General features: G+C 50.1%; 1 protein-coding gene across 1 annotated transcript in view; it reads left to right on the plus strand.

Annotated features, from left to right (window-relative positions):
• Window positions 1-709: 709 nt before the first annotated feature.
• Window positions 710-27,810, plus strand: part of LOC144676413 (scavenger receptor cysteine-rich domain-containing protein DMBT1-like) — a gene marked incomplete at its 5' end in the record, with an annotated part of 50,491 nt that continues 23,390 nt past the window's right edge. The window contains 6 exons of the mRNA XM_078536833.1: window positions 710-1,015; window positions 6,229-6,546; window positions 11,221-11,523; window positions 12,088-12,402; window positions 14,398-14,703; window positions 20,091-20,396. Coding sequence (XP_078392959.1) covers window positions 710-1,015; window positions 6,229-6,546; window positions 11,221-11,523; window positions 12,088-12,402; window positions 14,398-14,703; window positions 20,091-20,396 — 1,854 coding nt within the window. The remainder of the gene's footprint in view (window positions 1,016-6,228; window positions 6,547-11,220; window positions 11,524-12,087; window positions 12,403-14,397; window positions 14,704-20,090; window positions 20,397-27,810) is intronic.

Raw genomic sequence — 27,810 nt, forward strand, 5'->3', positions numbered from 1 at the left:
TATCCATCTGTCTATCCATCTGTCTATCTATCTGTCTATTTATGTGTCTATCCATCTGTCTATCCATCTGTCTATTTATCTGTCTATCCATCTGTCTATCCATCTGTCTATCAATCTGTCTATCCATCTGTCTATCCATCTGTCTATCCATCTGTCTATCCATCTGTCTATCCATCTGTCTATCCATCTGTCTATCCATCTGTCTATTTATCTGTCTATCCATCTGTCTATCCATCTTTCTATCCATCTGTCTATCCATCTGTCTATCCATCTGTCTATCCATCTATCTATCCATCTGTCTATCCATCTGTCTATCTATCTGTCTATTTATCTGTCTATCCATCTGTCTATCTATCTGTCTATTTATCTGTCTATCCATCTATCTATCCATCTGTCTATTTATCTGTCTATTTATCTGTCTATCCATCTGTCTATCCATCTGTCTATCCATCTGTCTATCCATCTGTCTATCCATCTGTCTATTTATCTGTCTATTTATCTGTCTATCCATCTGTCTATCCATCTGTCTATTTATCTGTCTATCCATCTGTCTATCCATCTGTCTATTTATCTGTCTATTTATCTGTCTATCCATCTGTCTACCTATCTGTCTAGATTTTGGATCTCTGACAATGCCCCGTTTTTTCGGCTGCTTATCCCACGTGTTTTTACCGGAATAATGCTTTTCCCCATCTGATTCCTGGTACAGATTACCTCGTGACGCCGGATATCAGTGTGAGCGGGGATTCCAGCAGGTTAATGAAAGGACAGTCCGTTGAGATCCTGTGCGAGGCACCCAACTACTTCTCGGGAGCCAAGTTCTACCTGTACAAGGACAACGACCAGAACTTCATCAGCACGACTATTGCTTCCTCGCGCCTGGTCCGCTCCCACTTCAAACTTCACCACATCACGAAAGAGGACCAAGGCAACTACTCCTGCTCGTACCAGGCAGACATCGTTGGAAAGCACTTCAACTCCTCCCGCAGTGACCCCATATACCTTACGGTGATCGGTGAGTAGCGCTGAGCACCACCGGCTGCTCTTTATTCCAGGCGGGCGTCTCTGGCTGGGTCAGGGGTTTTCCAGGATCTTGACTCTGCGACAGTGAAGGGAACGGCCGATATATTTCCAAGTCGGGATGGTGAGTGGCTCGGAGGGGAACTTCCAGGTGGTGGTGTTCCCCGTGTGTCTGCTGCCCTTGTCCTTCTAGGTGGTAGAGGTCATGGGTTTGGAAGGTGCTGTGGAAGGAGCCTTGGTGAGTTCCTGCAGTGCATCTTGTAGATGGTACACACACTGCTGCTACTGTGCGTCGGTGGTGGAGGGAGTGAATGTTTGTGGATGAGGTGCCGATCAAGCGGGACTGCTTTGTCCTGGACGGTGTCGAGCTTCTTGAGTGTTGTGGGAGCTGCACTCGTCCAGGCAAGTGGGGAGTATTCCATCACCCTCCTGAGTTGTTCCTTGTGGATGGTGGACAGGCTTTGGGGGAGTCAGTGGGTGAGTGACTCTCCGCAGGATTCCCAGCCTCTAAGCTGCTCTTGTAGCCACAGTATTCATATGGCTGGTCCCAGTTCAGTTTCTGGTCAATGGTAACCCCCCCAGGAGGTTGTTGGTGGGGGATTCAGCGATGGTAGTGCCATTGAAAGTTCAGGGGCGATGGGCTGCACTTTCTGGTGTTGGAGATGGCACTTGTGTGGCGCGAGTGCTACTTGCCACTTGTCAGCACAAGTCCGGATATTGGTCCAGGTCCTGCTGCATTTGGACATGGACTGCCTCCGTACCTGAGGAATCAGACGCAGGCCAGAGCAGGTAAGGACAGCAGGTTTCCTTCCCTAAAGGTATGAGTAAAGCAGATGGGTTTCGATGACAATCATCGTGATAGAAATGATGGCAGCAGTTCAGCCATTTCATGCAGTTGCAAAAACACCTTCATACCGAATTGGCTGCAGTAAGTACTGTCCAATACGTGGAACATGTATGTTAGATTGTTCGATATAGTGCCCCAATATTAATATTCGGCTGCCTTGGCATCAGCGGGAGTGAAGAGACTGAGGAGGGGGGCATTAGAAAGCGTGAGCATAGGGACATATGGCCTAGGAGGCAGGAGTAAGTCCTTTGAACCTGCAACACCACTCAAAAGATCATGGTTCAACTGGTCATTTCCCACTTTCCTGTCTTCCCCCCCACCCCACCCCCCGTTAATGTTTGACCCCCTCGCATCATAAAAAACGATGTAACTCAGCCTTGAATAAATGTTGACGCCCAGCCTCCACTACCTCCTGTGGAAGAGAACTCTACTTTCTCTCAGAGAGAGGAAACAACACCCCCTTTTCTCTGTAATTGACAGAGAGACCCTAGTGTTCTTGAAACATGTTCCCTCGTTCTAGTTTCCCAGATGAAAGGAAATATTCTCCCAGTATCCGCTCGCTCCAATTCCCTCAAGACCTTCCATGTTTCAATAAGATCTCCCCTCGTTCTTCTGATTTCCCATGGATCTCCGTTTAACCTTTATCCCCGGATAGTCATTAGCATAGTTGCAGACTTCAGGAGGGCAAGGCTCCTGGACCTGGTGGACCACACCCTATGATCCTAAAGGGAATGACTGCAGAGATAGTGGCTGGATTGGTTGCAATCTTGCAAAGCTCCACCTAGATTCTGGTAAGTCCCCAGCGGATTGGAAAGCCGAAAGTGTGAGACTTGCTGAGAAAATATATTCTGTCGAAACATTTCATCTTGCGCCCAACAGGACAGTTGCCCCGAGGAGTGCGAGATGTAAAGAATGGATAACATGTCTTTATTTTCAGCAACATGTTCAAGTTCTGTATCGCCAAACGGCTATTTGTAACACAACTAATACGGAAAGGAGGGAGGCTGAGAGCAGGGAACTGCAGGCCAGTTAGTCTTAACAGCTGGGGAAATGCGAAATCCATGACTGAGTAGGCACGCCTTTAGATAATCATAATGCAATCCGGGAGAATCAACAAGATTTTGCGAAAGGGAGATAGTTTTTGAAAAACGAATTGGAGCACTTTAAGGATGTAACAAACAGGGGCGGTAAAGGGGAACCAGTAGATGTGGTGACCTTGGATTTTGATAATGTGCCTGATAAAGAGCGCAATATAAAAGACCATGGGGGCAGAGGGTGATATATTAGCATGGATAGGAGATTGGCTGACTAACAGGAAACAAGGGAGTCCGGACAAATGGACCATTTTCTGGTTGTCAAACCATAACTCGTGGAGCACCGCAGGGATTGTTGCTGGGGCCTCAGCTATTTACAATCGATATGAATGACTTGGATGGAGGGACTGACTGTATTGCAGCCAAAGCTGCTGAGTTTAAAAACAGACTGAAATGAAAAGTCTGCGGGGGTTAGGTGAGTGGGCAAGACATTGGCAAATGGAGTACAAAGTGAGGTTGTCCATTTTAGAAGCAGAATGGAGAAGCAAAACATTACCAAAATAGAGAGAGGTCGCAGAATGCTACTGTACAGAGGGAACTTGGTTTCCTAGTGCGTGAATCACACAAGGTTAGCATGCAGCTATAGCAGATAGGAAGTCAGCGGCAAGGCCAGCATTTATTGACCGAATTGCTCACACCGCTGTCAGAGACGGAGTTCCAGGATTTTGACCCAGCGGCAGTGAAGGAACGGCTGATTATATATCCAAGTCAGGATGGTGAGTGGCTTGGAGGGGGACTTCCAGGTGGTGGTGTTCCCCATGTGTCTGTTGCCCTTGTCCTTCTCGATGGGATTGGAAGCTGCTGCCTCAGGAGCCTTGGTGGGTTCCTGCAGCACATCTCGTAGACGTTGAGGGTTGGGTATTCGGCGATGGTCACGTCATTGAATGTCAAGGGGCGATGGTTAGATTCTCTCTTGTTGGTGATGGTCATTGCCTGGCACTGATGTGGCACAAATGTTACTTGCCCTTTATTGCAAGGGGGAATGAGATATAAATGTCGGGAAGTTTTGGTATAACAGTACAGGGCGTTGGTGAGACCACACCTGGAGTATTGTGTACAGCCTTGGTCTCCTTGCCTGAGGACGGGTATACTTACATTGGGAGCAGTGCAGAGAATTTTCACTAGGCTGCTTTCTGGGATGAAAGGGTTGTCTTATGAGGAAAGGTGGAGCACGTTGGGCCTATACTCATTGGGTTTTAGAAGAATGAGAGGTGATCTGTTTGATGCACATGGTATCCTGCGGGGGCATTGACAAGGTAGACACCGGGAGGTTTTTGTCTCCCGCGGGGGTGTCGAGAAGCAGGGGGCACGGTTTAACATTAACGGGTCTCCCATTTAAGACGGAGGTGAGGAGGAATTGCTTCTCTCAGTTAGTCTCTGGAATTCTCTTCCCCAGAGGGCACAGGAGGCTGGTTGACTGAATATATCCAACGCTGAGTTAGACCAGATTTTTGGATGGCAAGAGAGTCAAGCATCATTGGGGGGTGGGTGGGGGGAGTGGGGGGGGGTGGGGTGGTGTGTGGGGGGAAGGCAGGAAAATGGAGTTAAGGCCACAAGCGGATCAGCCATGAAGTAGGCTCGATGGACCGAATGGCCTGCTCTGTTTCCAGTTCTTGCCTTCTTGATGATGAAGGGTGAATTGAGCAGATGGATGGAAGATGGGATCGAATTTGGAGACGTGTTCGGTGCTGCGGTTGGGAGGGACTAACACAGGAAGACAATATATGATGAATTGTACGAGGCTGAGCACCTGGTGGGAGGATACACCTTGCTGGTCAAATTCACGTACCTTTGAAGGTGGCCCATTGTGTTGATAAAGCAATTGAAAGCAAATATGGGTCGCATAGGTAATAGGGGCAGGAGGAGGCCATTCTGCCCCTTGAGCTTGTTCTGCCGTTCAACTAGGTCAGGGCTGATCATCTACCTGAACACAATTGCCCCGCATTAATCCCATATCCATTGATGTCATTGGTACCTGGACATCTATCAACCTCTGCCTTGAGCATACTCGATGACTGAGCTTCCTCAGCCCTCTGGGGTAGAGAATTCCAATGGCTTACCACCCCCCCTGAGTGAAGAAATTCACCTACATCTCAATCCTAACGGCCAACCCCTTGTTCTGAGACTGTGTCCCCTGGTTCTAGACACCCGCCCTCCCTAGCAAAGAGGGAATCATCCTTCCTGCATCATTGAATGTGTTAAGTGTGTTAGTATAGCGTGTTGAACTGCTATTACCGCATTCTGCTATCTTACCTTTACGCGCTATCAGCACCTTCTTTAGCCTTTAACACTCCCTTTGCGTTGCGTCCATGACATCTTTATCAATATGTCCTGAGCTCCCCCCTTGATCCCTGTAAGAATGTTGGGTCCCTCAATGAGAACACCTCTCATTCTTCTAAACCCTATGGAGCACATGCGCCGACTCCTCAATCTCTCCTTACGAGGCAATCCCGCCATCCCAGGAATTCGTCCGTGGCCCCTCGGCCCCACTCCCTCGATGGCAATTACATCCTTCATAAGAAGTGTTGAGATGAGCGCTTGAAAAGCCGTAGCAGGTGCTGGAAAAATGGGGTTAGAATAGTTAGGTGCATGATGGCTGGCATGGACATGATGGGCTGAAGGGCCTGCTTCTGTGCTGCATAACTCGATGGTAAGGAAGCCAAAGCTCTAGGCAATACTCCAGGTGTGGTCAAGCCAAGACACAATTGTGTCTCTGCACAAATGCAGCAAAACATCTGCAATTGCGACTCGAATCCTCTTGTGATAAAGACCAACATGCCAATTCCCTTCCTCAGTCCCCTTACTTGCACCGTACTTCCTGTCATATAGTGACCAGAACTGTCTCCAGCACTCTAGTTGCAGTATAACTCGTGTTTTCCACCCCACCCAACTTCTGTACTAGGGATAAGGCGAAATAGGGGCAGATTTTGGATTCATCTCAGTCAGAGCTGCCCATCCCTTGAACATTTCAAGCAACCATACTGTAGTAGTCACATGTAGGCCAAACCCAAAGCGCATGTCCTTCCCTAAAGGCTATTAGGATTTTGCAACAATTGCTGATAGACGGTTAACAGCAACGAGGCCAGCTTTAGAATTGCAGATTTATTAGTTGAGTATCAATCCCCACTGGCTGCTGGTGAACTCACGTCCACCAGACCACTAGCCTGGGACTTTGGGATTACTAGCCCAGTGATGTTACGTTACACCACCATCTCCCCAGAGGGCTAATTTCCAACTGGCCGGGCTAACGTGTTTCCTCTCTTGCAGATGACGTGGCACTCCGCTTAGTCAACGGAGAGAACGACTGCTCGGGCACCGTTCAGGTGTACTACAACGCAACCTGGGGTTCGGTGTGCGGCGAATTCTGGGGCATCACGGACGTGCAGGTGGTCTGCAGGCAGCTTGGCTGCGGTTTTGCCAAGGGGCAAATGGACCCGTCGCAGTTCGCCGACATCCAGAAACCCATCTGGCTGAGCATGGTCCAGTGCAGCGGCGCCGAGGCCCACCTGTGGGTCTGTCCGGCGAGAGCCTGGATCAGCGGGATCAGCTGCGATCGATTGAACGGGGCTACTGCCACGTGCTCTGGTAATGCCCGCGCGTACAGGGTCGTTTTTGCCTTTTCCTGCTCCCAGAATTAAAATGAATCGAGCACATGCACACACATACACATAACACTCCCAGCGATGCCTGCTTAGTTCCGACACTGCCAACAGACCTCAGGAACCATGTAATGCATTGGAAATTAAAATTCCCTCAAAAGTTTCCCATAATGCGAATTCTACAAAAAAAAAACTTACAGAATATATTTCAGCAAAACTGGAGTACAGGAGTCATTGCATCCATCCACCCAGCATCATTTTATATCCACAGTCATAGTCAGCCACTGCAGATGCTTATGTACATACGTAAGCAGTGTTATTTTACACAAGTTCCTGTGCGCGAGTGTCTACACTTGCCCTTTAAGCGTGCTGGGCCGCTAGTCACTAGCGATGGTGCGGAATGTACAATCTGGGCGGGCGAATGGAGTGGCGGATGTGCTGGGGGTGGGGGTGAGGTCCGGTTCCCCTTCCAAGTCACTCGCCCTCGAACGATATCGGCCGTCCCCTTCGCTGCCTCTGGGTCCAGACCCTGGACTTCCCTCCCTCCCTCCCTCACCGAGCTGAGGGTGTGTACCCACGCCCCCGCAGAGGCTCCAGAAGGCAACTCACCAGCACCTTCTCAAGGCCCTGCGAGAGACGGGCAACAAAGCGCTAAACCCGGCCAGCGACAGCCGCACCCCATGAACGAAAATGCGAAAAAGTTGGGGGGTGGGGTGCAGGTCTGCTCAATGCTGGGACGGTCTTGATAGGCCGAATGCTCCCCCCCACCCCGCCCCAGCTCGGGTTGTTTTGTGTGTGCGCGAAACCGTCTCCTGGGGTCCACCCTTGATTCACCCCTTGAACATAAAGCTGGGGTCTTGGGGGTTGGGGGTGGGGATCGGTCAGTTTTCAGGCAATGGGAATTGGTCAATATCTACGAGGGAGACATGGAAGTATCTCTCTGGGGTTAGAGAGGGAGACAGACGATCGGCAATATGCGTGGAGAGAATGACCAAGTCCCGGAGAGATCGGAGGATCACAGAATCACACACACAGTGCAGAAGAGGCCCTTCGGCCCATCGAGTCTGCACCGACACGTGAGAAACACCTGACCTACCTACCTAATCCCATTTACCAGCACTTGGCCCCATAGCCTTGAATGTTTATGACATGCCAAGTGCTCATCCAGGTACTTTTTAAAGGATGTGAGGCTAACCCGCCTCCACCACCCTCCCAGGCAGCGCATTCCAGACCCTCACCACCCTCTGGGTCAAAATGTTTTTCCTCACATCCCCCCCCCTAAACCTCCTGCCCCTCAACTTGAACTTGTGTCCCCTTATGACTGACCCTTCAACTAAGGGGAACAGCTGCTCCCTATCCACCCGTCCATGCCCTTCATAATCTTGTACACCTCGATCAGGTCGCCCCTCAGTCTTCTCTGCTCCAACGGAAACAACCCAAGTCTATCCAACCTCTCTTCATAACTTAAATGTTTCATCCCAGGCAACATCCTGGTGAATCTCCTCTGCACCCCCTCCAGTGTAATCACATCCTTCCTATAATGTGGCGACCAGAACTGCACCCGGTACTCCAGCTGTGGCCTCACCGAGGTTCTATACAACTCCAACATGACCTCCCTACTTTTGTAATCTATGCCTCGATTGATAAAGGCAAGTGCTGCATATTCTTTTTTCACCACCCCACTAACATATCCCTCTGCCTTCAGAGATCTATGGACACACATGTCAAGGTCCCTTTGTTCCTCAGAACTTCCTAGTGTCATGCCGTTCATTGAATACTTCCTTGTCAAATTACTCCTTCCAAAGTGTATCACCTCACACTTTTCAGGGTTAAATTCCATCTGCCATTTATCGGCCTGAGATGGCGGCATAGTGATAATATCAGTGGACCCGTGATACAGGGGCCTCAGGCTAATGTGCAAGGGACATGGGTTATACAGACTGATCCTCAACCCCCACCTCCCTCCACCACCCCCCCAACCCAATTTAAGCATGGGAGAAGCTAAGGAGTCAACCCTACATGAACTACCTAGACCGTTCCAAGCAATTGAACCCAGGCAGTTGGCGGCCTAATGGTCATCACACTAGTCATGTGACTAGTTGAGTTAAGTGATGTGGAGGGTAGGCAGGCTTTGGGGAGTCAGGAGAGGAGTTACTCGCCGCAGAATTCCCAGCCTCTGACCTGCTCTTGTAGGCACAGGGACATAGGGATGCAGGAACAGGAGTGGGCTATTCAGCCCATCGAGCCTGTTCCTGCGATGTGCTGGCCCTGGAGAGGGTCCAGAGGAGATTCACGAGAATGATCCCAGGAATGAAAGGCTTAACATGTGAGGAATGTTTGAGGACTCTGGGTCTATACTCGATGGAGTTTAGAAGGATGAGGGGGGATCTGATTGAAAATTACAGAATACTGAAAGGCCTGGATAGAGTGGACGTGGGGAAGATGTTTCCATTAGCAGGAGAGACCAGGACCCGAGGACACAGCCTCAGAGTAAAGGGAAGACCTTTTAGAACAGAGATGAGGAGAAACTTCTTTCGCTAGAGTGTGGGTGAATCTATGGAATTCATTGCCACAGAAGGCTGTGGAGGCCAGGTCATTGAGTGTATTTAAGACCGAGATAGATAGGTTCTTGATTGGTAAGGGGATCAAAGTTACGGGGAGAAGGCGGGAGAATGGGGTTGAGAAACCTATCAGCCATGATTGAATGGCGGAGCAGACTCGATGGGCCGATTGGCCTAATTTCTGCTCCTAGGTCTTATGTCCATCATTGGATTATCTCATGGCTGATCATCTACCTCTCCGCCACTTTCCCACACTATCTTCATAAGCATCGATGTCATTAGTCTCCAGATGTTCACTCTTGATCGTGGCCAATGATTGAGCTTCCACAACCCTCTTGGCTGGGAATCCCAAAGATTCACCCCCCACCCCATCTGAGTGAAGAAATCCTTCCTCACCCCAGCCCATTACCCTGACATTCGGTCCCCCCCAGTTCTAGGCTCACCAGCCAAATTGTGCATCCAACCTTCATCCACCCTGTCACGCCCTGTAAGATTTTCCTAGGTTTGAGTGAGGCTACCCCTCATCCTTCGTAACTCCAGGGAATACAGACCCTGTCCCCCCCCAGTCTCTCCTCATAAGAAATCCCAACACCCCAGTGATTAATCTGGTGTACCTCCATTGTGCAGGATTTATGTGGGGGTGGGGTTCAGCTCAGTTTCTGGTCAATGGTAACCACCCTCACCCCCAGGATGTTGATAGTTGGTAACTCAGCGATGGTAATGGTATTGAATGCCAAGGGGAGATGGTTAGATTCGCTCTTGTTGGAGATGGCCATTGCCTGGCACTTGGGCGGCCTGAAGGTTACTTGCCACTGGTCAGCCCAAGCCTGAATGTTGTCCAAGTTTTGATGGAGATCGGCACGGGGGTTTGGGGCTAGAAAACTGAGGCGCCATTTTGTCACTTGCACGGCCGGGAAATGGCGCAATTTTCCCATCTAAGACCTCTTGGACACCTTGCAGTAACGTCCCTCTGCATTGGATGATGCTGGCAGCTAGCACAGGGTGATTCTTTGGAATTCTCTACCCCAGAGGGCTGTGGAAACTCAGTCAGTGAGTTTCGAGAGAGAAGTCGATGGGTTTCTGGAGACCAGTGACGTCAAGGGATATGGAGGTATCGCGGGAAAGTGGCGGAGAGGTCGATGACCTGCCAGGAGCCAATTCAATGGCGGAGAAGGCTCGATGGGCTGAATGGCCCACCCCTGTCCCTGTGTCCCTCTGTCCCTGTGTCTACAAGAGCAGGTCAGAGGCTGGGAATTGTGCAGCGAGTAACTCACCTCCTGACTCTTCCCCAAAGCTTACCTGCCTCCTACATCACTTAACTCAATTGGTTGCATGACTAGTGAGTGGAGCAGAAGGCCACCATCGGCCTGGGTTCAGTTGCTTGGCACCATAAGAGACCATAAGACATAGGAGCAGAAATTAGGCCATTCGGCCCATTGAGTCTGCTCCGCCATTCAATCATGGCTGATAAGTTTCTCAACCCCATTCTCCCACCTTCTCCCCGTAACCTTTGATCCCCTTACCAATCAAGAACCTATCTATCTCGCTCTTAAATACACTCAATGACCTGGCCTCCACAGCCTTCTGGGGCCATGAATTCCATAGATTCACCACTCTCTGGCTAAAGAAGTTTCTCCTCATCTCTGTTCTAAAAGGTCTTCCCTTTACTCTGAGGCTGTGCCCTCGGATCCTAGTCTCTCCTACTCATGGAAGCATCTTCCCCACGTCCACTCTATCCAGGCCTTTCAGTATTCTGTAAGTTTCAATCAGATCCCCCCTCATCCTTCTAAACTCAATCGAGTATAGACCCAGAGTCCTCAAACGTTCCTCATAGGTTAAGCCTTTCATTCCTGGGATCGTTCTCGTGAACCTCCTCTGGGACCCTCTCCAGGGCCAGCACATCCTTCCCTGAGAGACGGGGGCCCAGAATTGCTCACAATATTCCAAATGTGGTCTGACCAGTCGAGTTCGTTCACGCAGAACGCGCAGAATGTCCGATTGGCAAATGGAGGACTGTCCGCCAGTGTGGCAAGGAAGGCCTTCAGTGGTCAAAAGCAAGTCTTTTAGAAGAAACCAAGTCTTGTTTTCTGTCGCCACAGCTCAGCCACCTCCGCCGACGTTGACAGTATCTGGAAATGGTCTATTCTTCAAGGAAGACACCATCAAGTTTGTGTGTGGGGCGTCTTCCCTGTACAAGGGTGCGCAAATGGCCCTATACAAAATGGGCGAAGAGACGCCAGTCTTAACGGGCGTGATCTCCTCCAGTCAGGGCAACGTGAAGTTCGATCTCGAGCACATTAACAAGAGCCACGAGGGGACCTACTGGTGCAACTACCAGTTGGAGGTGGCGGAGCTGGTCTTTGCGTCCGAGGACAGCGCATCGGTGGAGATCGCGGTCGTAGGTAAGGCCGGCTTTCAGGTGAAAAGAGAGACACGTCGAATCTTTGCACCTTTGCACTCATCAGGACACTTCGCATTACAAGTGCGGGGGTGGGGGGAGGGGGGGGGGGAAACAACAATTCGTACCGCATGTGAAGAGTGTGCCGATTGGTTGGCACGTGGGCTCTGATTGGTAGAGAGGCGTTGCCGTGGAGGGCGCCCCAGTGTTGGTGACTGACAGTTAACTGTCGAGTGTTGCTTGAAATTTAAACCAGGCAGCTTGATCCTGATTGGTCAAGGCGACGCCCGAGGAATGAGTCAGTGAATGGCTGTCACTTAGTTCGTCTAGCGTTGTTTGCCTGGCCCACTAGTGCTCCCAATTCGCAGGTACAGGTGCCACATAAACAGCGAGCTAATCCGTTGAACCGAATAAATGCTTTTTAAAGAAATATAATTCATTTCCCATCCTTGGAGTTGTCTGCAATGGGCTATGGAACATGCCGAATGGTATAGACCCTCCGATGACTCTTTTTTTCGTGTGTGTTTGGATCGTCAATGTTGCAGTGTTTGTTTTCCCCACTCAACAGAAAATGCTAAACTTCGGCTTGTGGATGGACCCACCTCCTGCTCCGGTAGAGTCGAAGCTTTCTACAATGGCACCTGGGGAACCATCTGCGATTTCGGGTGGGACATTGTCGACGCCCAGGTGGTGTGCCACCAGGTGGGCTGCGGGTTTGGCCAATCGGCCACTCCCGGCGGCCACTTCGGAGAAGGGGCAGGGCCGACCCTGCTGGAGAACGTCCGCTGCAATGGGACGGAGAAGTTCCTGTGGTCCTGCCCGTCGCAGGTCATCATGCCCCGGACCTGTCGCCAGAATAATGACGCGGGCGTGATCTGTTCAGGTAAGGATTTGGCCGGACGATGTCCTTCTGTTGAATGGGAAGTGCCGACAAGGCCAAGGAAGTGGGGGCCCGGATCCTGCGGACGCTGGGAAAACCTGAACTAAAAACGGAAAAGGCTGGGAAATAATTTTTAAAAAAATCTCCGCTGGCGGGAGAGACGGAGTTAACGTTTTGAGTCGGTGTGAATCTCCTTCGTAGCCAGAGAGAAGTAGAAATGTGATGGATTTCACGCTCTGTGGCAAGTGGAGAGAGATAGAAGGTCAGGGATAGGTGGGCGCTCATGATAGATCGATAAAGATGTCATGGGCGCAATAGAAAGAGGGCGTTAAAGACTAAAGAAGGTGCGGATAGCGGCGTGAAGGCGAGAAAGCAGAATGTGGCAACAGCAGGTTAACAGGTTATGCTAACGCTATTGAGTTTGGATCATGTGTTAAAATTCACTGTTCAAGTCCACACACGAATATTGGCCACTTACATCAGATATAGGAGGGAGGCTGGTGCCTTTTGTTTCATTCGTTCTCAGGGTGTGGGCATTACTGGCAATGCCACCATTTATCACCCATCCCTTATGTGACCTGAAAAAGGTTAACTGGGTGGTTTCCAGGGCCATTTCTGAGGGGCAGTTAAATTCAACCATCTTCATGTGGATCTGGAGTCATGTATAAGTCACGAAGACCAAGCAAGAATGAGACTGGCCTTCTTCCCCAATTGAGGGTGCGGCATGGACACAGATGTGCTGTCATCCTGAGAGACCCAACGGTTCCAGTACAATTATACCAAACAACTCAGCACTCCCACAAATCTGCTGGAGGGCAGATGCAGACCTGAGTGAAGACCCTATCTAATTGGACTAAAATCGGTCAGAGGACCAAGGACATGGGTCAGTGCCATTTATTACTGGATACCTTGAGATATATACAGCCTGGCTTATCATTCCAATCAGAAAATTGCAGAGTTATTGACATTAGTTTGTTGCAATGAGTGGCATAAAGGTAAGGAGGCAGAATGTCTTAATAGTGTTAATGTAATGTGTTAATCTGCTCTTGACACATTCTGCGATCTTACCTTTATTCCACTATCAGCATCTCCTTTAGCCTTTAACACTCCCTATTGCAAATATGGCATCATTGTCACTCTCTCCTTAGCCCCCACCTATCCCCGAATTCTATTTTGCAGTATCTCCTCTTAAATAGTGTAAAACCCATCACATTTCTACTTCTACTTAGCTCTGAAGATGAGTCATGCTGACTGAAAATGTTAACTCTGTTTCTCTCTCCACATATGCTGCCAGACCTGCTGAGTTTCTCCAGCATTTTCTGTATCTGTTGCTTGACAACACTTCGGTTCAATGTCAGTGATCCCTTTTCACATGGTTCAGTACATGAGGAACACCACCACCTGGAAGTTCCCCTCCGAGCCACTCACCATCCTGACTTGGAAATATATCGGCCGTTCCTTCACTGTCGATGGGTCAAAATCCTGGAACTCCCTCCCTAACAGCGCTGTGGGTGTACCTACACCACACGGACAAAATCCTGGATCTCCCTCCCTATCAGCACTGTGGGTGTACCTACACCACAGGGGACAAAATCCTGGAACTCCCTCCCTAACAGCACTGTGGGTGTACCTACACCACAGGGGACAAAATCCTGGAACTCCCTCCCTAACAGCACTGTGGGTGGACCTACACCACACAGACTGGTTCAAGAAGGCAGCTCACCCACCACCTTCTCAAGGGGCAACCAGGGACGGGCAATAGAAATGCTGGGCCCGGCCAGCGAAGCCCGCGTCCCGTGAAAGATCGAGAAAACAATCTCCGCCCTAAATGGGCGACCCTTTGTGTTTACCGAGTGCCTCCTCTCCCATGAGGGGGAGAAACCTCCTCTCAGCATCTGCCCTGTCAGGTCCCCTCAGGATCTTCCACATTTGTCGACCCCTGTGACCTGAGGGCTTTGGGGGCAAATGTTTTATTCACGATGTTTTCTTTTGACCCAGAGCAGCTTCAAAGCCCAGAAATCGCCGTGTTAAGGACCTCCAGTATATTCGCACAAGGGGAGTCCCTCCGAATCCAATGTGCCTCGCCCAGTTACCACCTCGGGGCCTCCTTCTACCTGCAGAAGGTCGGTGAGGCCTCCTACACCAGCTCCCTGGAGGCGGAAGCCGAGTACTCGAACGTCACCTTCGTGGTCCGGAACGTCAACCTGAGCCAGAGCGGCTTTTACACGTGCATGTACCAGCTGGAGAGGCGGGGTCAGCGCTACAATTCCACCCTGAGCGACAGGGCCAGGGTCACGGTGATCGGTAAGTGGCCACGTCGGGGGTCGAGACGGGAGGCGCCCCGGGGCTGGGATTGCCGCCTGGGCCTGGGCCGTGGCGCGGAGACGGGGCGCCCGCCATTGACAGCAGCGCCTGAATCCCTGCTCCGGTCAGCTCGAGGGGACCAGGTTTAGGTTGGGGTGGACCACGGGTGACAGCGACCGATTTGGAATGACGCCGGTTGGGTTAGATTCGGGAAGTGGCGGCACTTGTGAATGCCTCTCACAGAAACGTACGCGCACACACACACGCACACACACACACATAGACACACACTCACTCAGGCACACACACACACACACACACACACACATAGACACACACACACACACACAGACACACACACACACACACATAGACACACACTCACTCAGACACACACACACACACACACACACACATAGACACACACACACACAGACACACACACACACACACACACATAGACACACACTCACTCAGGCACACACACACACACACACACACACACATAGACACACACACACACAGACACACACACACACACACACATAGACACACACTCACTCAGGCACACACACACACACACACACATAGACACACACACACACAGACACACACACACACACACATAGACACACACTCACTCAGGCACACACACACACACACACACATAGACACACACTCACTCAGGCACACACACACATAGACACACACTCACTCAGGCACACACACACACACACACACACACACACATAGACACACACTCACTCAGGCACACACACACACACACACACATAGACACACACTCACTCAGGCACACACACACATAGACACACACTCACTCAGGCACACACACACACACACACACACACATAGACACACACTCACTCAGGCGCACACACACACACACACACATAGACACACACACACACAGACACACACACACACACACATAGACACACACTCACGCAGGCACACACACACACACATAGACACACACTCACTCAGGCACACACACACATACATCGACACACACTCACTCAGGCACACACACACACACACACACACACTCACTCAGGCACACACACACACACACACACACACTCACTCAGGCACACACGCACACACATACATAGACACACAGACACGCACACACACATACATAGACACACACACAGGCACACACGCACACACATACATAGACACACACTCACTCAGGCACACACACACACACACATAGACACACACTCACTCAGGCACACACACACACACACACACATAGACACACACTCACTCAGGCACACACACACACACACACACAGACACACACACACACACACATAGACACACACTCACTCAGGCGCACACACACACACACACACACACACAGACACACACACACACACACATAGACACACACACACACACATAGACACACACACACACACAGACACACACACACATAGACACACACTCACTCAGGCACACACACACACACACACACACATAGACACAAACTCACTCAGGCACACACACACACACACACACACACATAGACACACACACACACACACACAGACACACACACACACACACATAGACACACACTCACTCAGGCACACAGACACACACACATAGACACACGCTCACTCAGGCACACACTCACACACACACACTCACTCAGGCACACACACAGACACATAGACACACACTCACTCAGGCACACACACACACACACACACACACACACATAGACACACACTCACTCAGGCACACACACACACACACATAGACACACACACACACAGACACACACACACACACACACACATAGACACACACTCACTCAGGCACACACACACACACACACACATAGACACACACTCACTCAGGCACACACACACACACACACAGACACACACACACACACACAGACACACACACACACACACATAGACACACACACACACATAGACACACACTCACTCAGGCACACACACACACACACACACACACATAGACACACACTCACTCAGGCACACACACACACACACACACACACACACACATAGACACACACTCACTCAGGCACACACACACGCACACATAGACACACACACACACAGACACACACACACACACACACACACACACTCACTCAGGCACACACACAGACACATAGACACACACTCACTCAGGCACACACACACACACACACACACACACACACACATAGACACACACTCACTCAGGCACACACACACACACACATAGACACACACACACACAGACACACACACACATAGACACACACTCACTCAGGCACACACACACACACACAGACACATAGACACACACTCACTCAGGCACACACACACACACACACACACACACACTCACTCAGGCACACACACACACACACACACACACTCACTCAGGCACACACACACACACACATAGACACACACTCACTCAGGCACACATACACACACACACACACACTCAGGCACATACACACACACACACACACACACTCACTCAGGCACACACGCACACACATACATAGACACACACAGACACGCACACACACACACATAGACACACACTCAGGCACACACGCACACACATACATAGACACACACTCACTCAGGCACACACACACACATACATAGACACACACTCAGGCACACACGCACACACATACATAGACACACACTCAGGCACACACACACATACACATACACACGTGCATAGACACTCAGGCACACACACACACACACTCAGACACACACACACACACACATATACATAGACACACACTCACTCAGACACACACACACACTCTGACACACACACACACATATACATAGACACACATTCAGGCACACACACACACACACACACACTCAGACACACACATGCACATATACATAGACACACACTCACTCAGGCGCACACACATACATAGACACACACTCACTCACAGGCACACACACACACACACACAGACACACACTCACTCAGGCACACACACACACACACACACATACGTAGACACACACACACTCGGGCACACATGGTCACACAGACACGCAGATACACACATACATAGACACACTCAGACACATACAGACACACACATACATACATAGGCATGCACTCACTCAGACACATGCACATACATACATAGGCACACACTCACTCAGACACACACACACACAGGCACGCACATACATAGACACACACACACACACACACACACACACATACATAGACACACACACACTCAGACACACACGCACATACATACATAGACACACACTTACTCACAGGCACACAATCACAGAAACGCAGACACACATAAACACACAGACACACATATGCACACACGGACACACACACACATGCAGATGTACAGACACGCACACATGTAAATATGCACACTTTCTCTCTCTCTCTCACACACAAAAACACACACACAGAGACAAAGGCGCTCACACACACACACACATGCACATATGCACACAATCTCACACACACACACAATCTCACACACAAACTCACACTCACACACTTTCACTAACACACACAAAAGCACAATTACACAGACTCACAGAAACACACATGCACAGGCACACATATATATACACACACACACACGCACATTCTCACACACAGACACACACACAGACACATTGACAGACACACAAACAAACACATATCAACATCCTGGGGGTTACCATTGACCAGAACCAGAGCTGGACCAGCCATATAAATACTGTGGATACAAGAACAGGTCAGAGGCTTGGAATTCTGCAGTGAGTAACTCACCTCCTGACTCCCCAAAGCCTGTCCACCATCTACAAGGCACAAGTCAGGAGTGTGATGGATACTCCCCACTTGCCTGGATGAGTGCAGCTCCCACAACACTCGAGAAGCTCGACACCGTCCAGGACAAAGCAGCCCCGCTTGATCGGCACCCCATCCTCAAACATTCACTCCCTCCATCACTGACGCACAGTAGCAGCAGTGTGTGTACCATCTACAAGATGCACTGCAGCAACTCGCCAAGGCTCCTTCGACAGCACCTTCCAAACCCACGGCCGCTACTACCTAGAAGGACGAGGGCAGCAAAGAAACGGGAACACCACCACCTGGAAGTTCCCCCTCCGAGCCACTCACCGTCCTGACCTGGAAATATATCGGCCGTTCCTTCACTGTCGCTGGAACTCCCTCCCACCCCTAACTGTGGGTCTACCTACACCACATGGACTGCAGCGGTTTAAGAAGTCAGCTGGCGAACACCTTCTCAAGGTGCAATTAGGGATAGGCAATAAATACTGGTCTATCGAGCAGCGCCCACATCCTATGAACGAATGAAAAAAAAATCATTAAATACTGCCCTCTTTACCTGGCTACTGTTTTGCATTTACCTGGGAGAGGGAAGAATTGTGGTAATGTGAAATGTATGTTAAAGCCTCCAATTATACCTGACATTCACTTCCCTAACATTCAGTGCAGCGGAATAGCAGTCCTGGTGCACAGAAGTCGGAGAATGTGAATTGATGTTAGTTTACACATGGTCGATTGTGTCAATGAGCAATTATGCCTATTATGCATCTTCCCTGAATTTCGGTTGCATTGCTTTTGGGTTAAATGAAAAGCTGGCGAAATTCATAGCAGGCGTTTCCTGCTGGGAATCAAAACCAAAATGGACCTCAGGTCTTCCCTTTACATTTTATGACTGGCTTCCCCTCACCTCCACGCCTCTCCCACCCCCCCCCAACCCCGCAAGCCTCTCTCCAGGCAGTTGAAGCCCTTCTCCTCCTCCTTTATCCAGTACCGTTAAGGAGAGTGAGCAAGGCCACTGGAAACCGACCTGTTCGGGCTCACCGCTCTCCTCCCACTCAACCCAGTGCCCCAGCGATCCCCTATTTGTACTCCTGTCGTGAAACAAAAATTGAACAAAAACGATGTGTAAGACGGCGGGTGGTGGGGGGCGGTGGGGGTGGTGAGACGGTGGGTGGGGGGACCACGGGGGTCGAGGCAGAGGCAGCCCCCAGTTGGACATTGCGCCAGTTGTTTGCACCCATGACCCCAGGGTATTAACCCGGGCCTCCGGATTGTGGGTCCGACGACAACGCTGCAGTGCTGCCTTCTCCCCGTTCCCAATTCAATTGGGAAATGTGGAAGGAAACAGAGAACCTGCACAGCTGCAGCGAAAGTGGTCACACCTCAGCCACACGCCTCGGCCCGTTGAAAGATAGGGAGGGCCTGAACAACCTCGTTCTCTGGCGTCTCATTCCCACGGTGACCTGATTTTCGCCGCCTCCTTGTTTCATCCAATCTCCTTCCCCCACCCCCCTCCCCGTCTCGTTTTTCGCCTTCAGACCAGCCGACCAAGCCGCACATCCAGCTGTTCCGCACATCTGGCAAGTATTCCATCGGCGAGTACGTGAGCATCAGGTGCACCGCCTCCTCCATCTTCAGCGGGGCCATCTTCCTGCTGCTCAAGGTCGACGGGGAGAGCCCCGTGGCCTACCAGGCCGTGCCAACGGCAGGATTCTCGATGACCTTCTCCATCGCCAACCTCACCTACGCCGACAACGGGTATTACCTCTGCCTCTACCAGCTCAAGAGGTCGGGAAAACTGTACAACTCCTCGGAGAGTGAGCGTGTCAAAGTGACCGTGACAGGTAAGGCTGGTCAACCCTTTCAGGGCTCAGATGACGGGCTGGCTGAAGAGTTTCGGCTCCTCCCCCTGAAGGGAAATAAGAACACGTAGAGAAAGGGGGGAGTGGCAGGTGGAGCAAAAGAGAAGGCCGGGGATAGGTTAGAGGCCCAGGGTAGATTGAATGTTAAAGCTGGCACCGAGCACGGGGCAAAGAAAGCGGTAATGAGAGCATGAAAGGCTAAAGCTTTTGGTCCGGAGTGGATGTTAATAGCAGAATAACGGTCAGCCCTGTCTGAAAGCGAAATAGCAGAATGTGTAAAGAGCTGAATGAAGGTCAGCACTGGTCCAGTGTAGGTGTTAATAGCAGAATAAAGGTCAGCACTGTCTGAAAGCGAAATAGCAGAATGTGTAAAGAGCTGATGAAGGACAGAGCTGGTCCAGAGTAGGTGTTAATAGCAGAATGAAGGTCAGCACTGTCTGAAAGCGAAATAGCAGAATGTGTAAAGAGCTGAATGAAGGCCAGAGCTGGTCCAGAGTAGGTGTTAATAGCAGATTGAAGGTCAGCACTGTCTGAAATGAAAAAAAAAATACTTGAGAACAAGATACGGACTGACACTTTTGAGAAAAAATATCACTTTGTTCAGTGTTTATCTTTGCAATGATACAATTCAGAAAAATAAACACATTATAAAGAGGACAAAGAAAACATCTTTAGTGGGTGCAAGAGGGACACGGGAGATCCCAGTTTCTGCCCTGCCATTTGGAAATGGCCCCTGTAAAAGTTGGTTCCGAGGGTTAATTCGAAACCCTCATCAGACATTAGTTGGATCCCTGGAGTTTGCATTTACTGCGGCTGTCAAGGAGCATGCACTGCACCACACAGGCCAAGCTTGGGGGCAGGAACTCGGAGTGAGTGACGGTGCCGTAGTGAGAATGTCACTGAATTGGAAACCTGAGGCCCTGGGATCGAATCCCACCACAGTTGGTGGGTGGTGGAATCTGAATTCGATCAAAATCACTGGCATCTACCTGGCCGAGTGGGAAAGTTGCCCTGTGTACCAAAAGCAGGGTAAATCCAACCTAGCCAATTACCACACCATTGGTCTACCCTCGATTATCAGTGAAGCAATGGAAGGGGCGATCAAGCGGCACTTGCTTAGCAATAACCTGCTCACTGATGCCCAGTTTGGGTTCTGCCAGGGCCGCTCAGCTCCTGACCTCGTTACAGCCTTGGTTCAAGCATAGGAGCTGAACTCCTGAGGTGAGGTGAGGGTGACCGCCCTTGACATCAAGGCAGCATTTGACCAAGTGTGGCATCAAGGAGCCCTAGCAAAACTGGAGTCAATAGGAATCACGGGCAAAACTCTCCGCTGGTTGGAGTCATAGCAAGCACAAAGGAAGATGGTTGTGGTGGTTGGAGGTCTGTTATCTCAGCTGCAGGAGTCCCTAAGGGCAGTGTCCTAGGCCCAACCACCTTCAGCTGCTCCATCAATGACCTTCCTTCCATCGTAAGGTCAGAAGTGGGGAATGTTCGCTGATGGTTGCACAATGTTCAGCACCATTCGCGACTCCTCAGATACTGAAGCAGCCCATGTCCAAATGCAGCAAGACCTGAACAGTATCCAGGCTTGGGCTGACAAGGCAAGTGACATTTGTGACACACAGTGACCATCTCCAACAAGAGAGAACCCAACCATCGCCCCTTGATGTTCAATGGCACCCCCCATTATCAACATCCTTGGAGTTCCCACTGACCAGAAACTGAACTGGGATCAGCCAAAAAAATACTGCGACTACAAGAGCAGGTCAGATGCTAGGAACCCTGTGGTGAGTAACTCACTCCCTGACTCCCCAAAGCCTGTCCACCATCTACAAGGCACAAGTCAGGAGGGTGATGGAATACTCCCCACTTGCCTGGATGAGTTCAGCTCCCACAACAGTCAAGAAGCTGGACATTGTCCTGGAAAAATCAGCCTGCTTTATTGGCCACACATTCACAGTAGCAGCAGTGTGTGTACCATCTACAAGTTGCACTGCAGCAACTCACCAAGGCTCCTTAGGCAGCACCTTCCAAACCCACAATCACTACCACCTATAAAGACAAGAACAGAAGATAGATGTGAACACCTACACCTGGAAATTCCACACCAATTCACTCAACATCCTGACTTGGAAATATATTGGCCGTTCCTTCACTGTCACTGGTCAAAATCCTGGAACTCCCTCCCTAACAGCACTGTGGGTGTACCTACACCACATGGACAAAATCCTGGAACTCCCTCCCTAACAGCGCTGTGGGTGTACCTACACCACAGGGACAAAATCCTGGAACTCCCTCCCTAACAGCACTGTGGGTGTACCTACACCACAGGGGACAAAATCCTGGAACTCCCTCCCTAACAGCACTGTGGGTGCACCTACACCACATGGACAAAATCCTGGAACTCCCTCCCTAACAGCGCTGTGGGTGTACCTACACCACAGGGACAAAACCCTGGAACTCCCTCCGTAACAGCACTGTGGGTGTACCTACACCACATGGACAAAATCCTGGAACTCCCTAACAGCACTGTGGGTTTACCTACACCACATGGACAAAATCCTGGAACTCCCTCCCTAACAGCACTGTGGGTGTACCTACACCACAGGGACTGCAGTGGTTCAAGAAGGCAGCTCACCCACCACCTTCTTAAGGGCATCGAGCGATGGGCAATGAATACTGGCCCAGCCAGAGAAACCCACATCTCGTGAATAAATTTTTAAAAATCAGGAACTTCATGTCTTATTAATGACCGGTGGGGGGGAAATCCATCTAGTTCACCAATCCTCTTTAGGGAAATAAATCTTCTGTTCTTTATGTGGTCTAACCTACCTATGACTCCAGACACTCAGCAATATGGTTGGCTCTACACTCCCTGGAACCTGCACCATGTGGATTGTGCGGGTGTACCCACACTACGCGGACTGCAGCGGTTCTAGAAGACAGTTGGCCACCAGCCTCTCCAGGGTCAATTAGAGATGGGTAGTTAATGCTGCACCTTGCCAGCAATGCCCACATCCCACGATTGAATGATACAAGGACCAGCTGTTGGTACACTGCTGCCACTCTCTGCCACCTCCGCAGCATCCACCTTGTTAATTTGACTTGAGGCTAGCAGATTGCCCGCATCAAGTTTCTGACAGTGCGCGTTCATCAAATAATGAGTCTTGCATGACAATTTTGACTGTTCCTCATTGACGATTGTCTCCGCTGAGCATTATGGTAAGTAAAAAGTCAGCTTGGGCAGAATTGCATTGGCAGGCAATTAAACGCATTGCCTCACTGTCCAGTCCCACGTACTGTGTGGGAATGCACTTTGGGAAAGGAAGGACTGGCAAACTGGAGCTCATTTCTCCTTGGTGAAAGAAATAAAGGATGGCTGACCGAGCTGAGGTCTTTAAAACTACGAAAGGCTTTAATAGGGTGGGCGCTCTTCATTAACTGGACCGTTAATGTAAGATAGCTACCGAAAATCCAACCGGGAAGTCGGGATGAACTTCCTTTACCCAAATGATGGTGAGAACACTGAGCTTTGTTGCCTGAGGGAGAGTTCGAGGTGAATCCTACAGATGCATTTGAGGGGAAGCTAAACAAACAGACAAAGGCACTGGGCACACGTTTGCAGTAGACAGGGAGTGAGGCCTGGTGATGTGGGATTTAGGTGGGGAGGCCCGAATGGAGCATAAACACTTGGGCACGATCGAGGCTTGGGTGGGTACCACAGGGGCTTGGCACCTTTGTTGGCACCTTTAGTCGTACTTAAATTTCATTTTTGTTAGTCTTCTTTCAGAGTTTCTCTTTGTTTTCGCAGTTTCCCTTTAAGGGGCTGCCATTTAATTTGCCCCCTTGTTTTATTAATTGAGTTTAATTGTTTTTTTACCCCCGAAAATAGTATAAACACTAGCATGCGCTGCTTTGGTGTCGCATGTATAAAGTTATGAGGGGGCGTATTTAGGGTAGACAGGGACTTTTCCCCTTGATAGAGGGATCAATAATCAGGGGGCATAGATTTAAGGTAAGGGGCAGGAGGTTTAGAGGGGATGTGAGGAAGAATTTTTTTCACCCAGAGGGTGGTGGGAATCTGGAACTCACTGCCTGTAAGGGTGGTAGAGGCAGAAACCCTCATAACATTTAAGAAGTATTTGATTGTGTACTTGTGATGCCTTGGCATATAAGGCTATGGGCCTAGTGCTGGCAAATGGGATTAGAATAGACCATAAGACATAGGAGCTGAAATTAGGCCATTCGGCCCATCGAGTCTGCTCCGCCATTCAATCATGGCTGATAATTTTCTCAACCCCATTCTCCCGCCTTCTCCCCATAACCTTTGATCCCCTTACCAATCAAGAACCTATCTATCTCGCTCTTGAATACACTCAATGACCTGGCCTCCACAGCCTTCTGTGGCAATGAATTCCATAGATTCACCACTCTCTGGCTAAAGAAGTTTCTCCTCATCTCTGTTCTAAAAGGTCTTCCCTTTACTCTGAGGCTGTGCCCTCGGGTCCTAGTCTCTCCTACTAATGGAAACATCTTCCCCACGTCCACTCTATCCAGGCCTTTCATTATTCTGTAAGTTTCAATCAGATCCCCCTCCCTCATCCTTCTAAACTCCATCGAGTATAGACCCAGAGTCCTCAAATGTTCCTCATAGTTAAGCCTTTCATTCCTGGGTTCGTTCTCGTGAACCTCCTCTGGACCCTCTCCAGGTGCCAGCACTAGTTAGGTACTTGTTTGACCGGCGCAGACTAGATGGGCCCAAGGGCCTTTTTCTGTGACTCTATCACTCTATGCCAAATGTGGTGTTATATGGAATCCTCTGCAATCCACAGAGTTGGCTGTTAGGCTAAGGGTGCCAACGCTGGGGTTCCTCCCCACCCAGTCCCCCCCCTGCAATCACCCTACTTCTTCCACATTTCGTGCTGTTTGCCCTCACCCTCGCTTGCAAACCCCTCCGTGGTCTCACCTCCCCCCCATCCCCAATTCTGAAGTCTCCTCCAACCCCACAACCCTTTGATCTGCCCTGCTGTCACCCAGTTCCACCCTCCTCGAGCATCAGCGACAATCATTAGGAAGGCAAATGGGATGCTGGTTCCTTACTGAAAGGGCGGTGGTGGAGAGTGGGGTAGAAATGTAGGGAAGGGCTTGCTACAACGATACAGGGCATTCGTGAGTCTGCGTATCATTAATGGCTCCTCACTGAAGGAAGGGTATACTTGTAGCGGAGGCAGTTGAGGTGCATTGTTGGCCTACTGTTAATGCACTAGGCTAATGCAGGTTCAAATCCCTCCCGGAACTCCTCCTGCCTTTTTTACCCGTGTCGGAGGCTACTTAACCCGACACGTCTGTGGACGATGCCAGCTCCCAATGTGGCCCCCTCCTCTGCATTGCCGGGGGAGACTAAACGCAGACTGGGTGACCGCTTTGCGGAACACCTTCGGTCTGTCCGCAAGCATGACCCAAACCTCCCTGTCGCTTGCCATTTCAACACTCCACCCTGCTCTCTTGCCCACATGTCCGTCCTTGGCCTGCTGCAATGTTCCAGTGAAGCCCAACGCAAACTGGAGGAACAGCACCTCATCTTCCGACCGGGCGCTTTACAGCCCTCCGGACTGAATATTGAGTTCAACAACTTCAGACCACGAACTCTCTCCTCCGTCTCGACCGCACCCTTTTGAAATCCATTTTTTAACGTTGAATTTAAATTTAAATTTATTTTTATGCGTTATTTATTGATTGATTCGTTCAGTTTTTTTGATCCTTTACCCCCAGTCACCACACCCCACCCTCCAAAAAGGGCCATCTATCACTTGTTCCTATGTTGTGATCTCACTGAACGCTGACCCTTCTGCTATTCAGACATTCCGCTATTGTACCTTGATGCCACCATCAACACCTTCTTTAGACTTTAACGCTATCATTAACACTCCCTTCGTCTTGTGTCCAAGACATCTTTGTCGATCTCTCCTGAGATCACACCTATAGCCGACTTTCCACCTTGCTCTCCCTGCTCCACCCCCAGTATAAAATGCATCAAATGTCTACTGCTGTCCAGCTCTGAAGGAGGACCATACGGAGATGAAACGTTAAGCCTGTTTCTCTCTGTGTAGACGCAGGATGGGGTGGGATCGGACCAGCCGCGGACTACGCACCGCCTCTGTCCTTACGTCCTCTTGCGGCCAATTGAGTTAGCTCAGCAGGAGCTGCGTGGGATGGGCAGAGACGATCTGACAGTGGCCATTTTGGGGAACTTCTCACCCACCGGGGCCCCCCCCCACTTCAGAACCCTTCTGGAAGGGTCCCGCCACTTTGTAGCATCACAGGTGTGCGATATGAACACCAGGGCTAAGGAAATGGTTGGGGGCAAAACGAGTGGGACCTGAGCGACCGCGCCGAACACACAGTGCTTGGTATTTAGTGCAGTCAGCGCTATCTAATTCTATGTCAGACAGATGTTCTACCCAGTGAGTTCCTGTTGTGACTTGCCAAGATGATCCCGCTTTCGGTCTAACGATGTTGACACGAACGTATGAATTAGGAGCGGGAGTAGACCACTCGGCCCCTCCAACCTGCTCGCCCATCCAATAAGACCATGCCTGATTTAATTGTAACCTCAACCCCACATTCCTGCCTCTCCCTGATTAGCCCTTCACCCCTCCTTGTTTACCAAGAATCGATCTTGCCTTAAAAATATTCAAAAACTCTACTTCCACCGGCCTTTTGAGGAAGAGGGTGCCAAAGACTCATGAACCCCAGAGAGAAGAAAACATCACAAGTTGCAATGCACTTAATATGACTGGACTGATAAAGTTCAGCTTCGTAAATGTGCAATGGATGTAAGAAATATCAAATGGAGTTTTGAGGCAGAGTCTTTGAATGTTTTTAAGGCCGAGGTAGATCAATTCTTTGATTAACAAGGGGGGGGTGAAAGGTTATCGGAGGGGTGGGGGAGGCCGGAATGTGGGGTCGAGGTTACAATCAGATCGGGCATGATCTAATTGAATGGGGGAGCAGAGTCGAGGAGCCGAATGGCCTACCCCTGTTCCTCATTCGTATATTTGTATGCTGTTCAGTTTTGGCATCTAAGTTCCGAAGAAGAGTCATATTGGACTCAAAACGTTAACTCTTTGTCTCTCTTCACAGATGCTCCCAGACCTGCTGAGTTTTTACGACACTTTCTGTTATTTTTATCTAGAACTCCGAACGTGGTTTTATGTTACAACGTAAGAGGTGACGCCTGAGCCTTTGGCCAGACTTGTCCTCACTGGAGTTTAGAAGAATAAGAGGCGTCTTGATGGATGCATATAGGACCCTCAGGGGATTTGACAGGGTGGATGTGGAGAGGATGTTTCCCCTTGTGGGAGAATCTAAACCTAGACATAGAATCTAGACCTTA

This window comes from Cetorhinus maximus, unplaced genomic scaffold (assembly GCF_964194155.1).
Source record: "Cetorhinus maximus unplaced genomic scaffold, sCetMax3.hap1.1 HAP1_SCAFFOLD_1578, whole genome shotgun sequence".
Classification (NCBI taxonomy): Eukaryota; Metazoa; Chordata; class Chondrichthyes; order Lamniformes; family Cetorhinidae; genus Cetorhinus; species Cetorhinus maximus.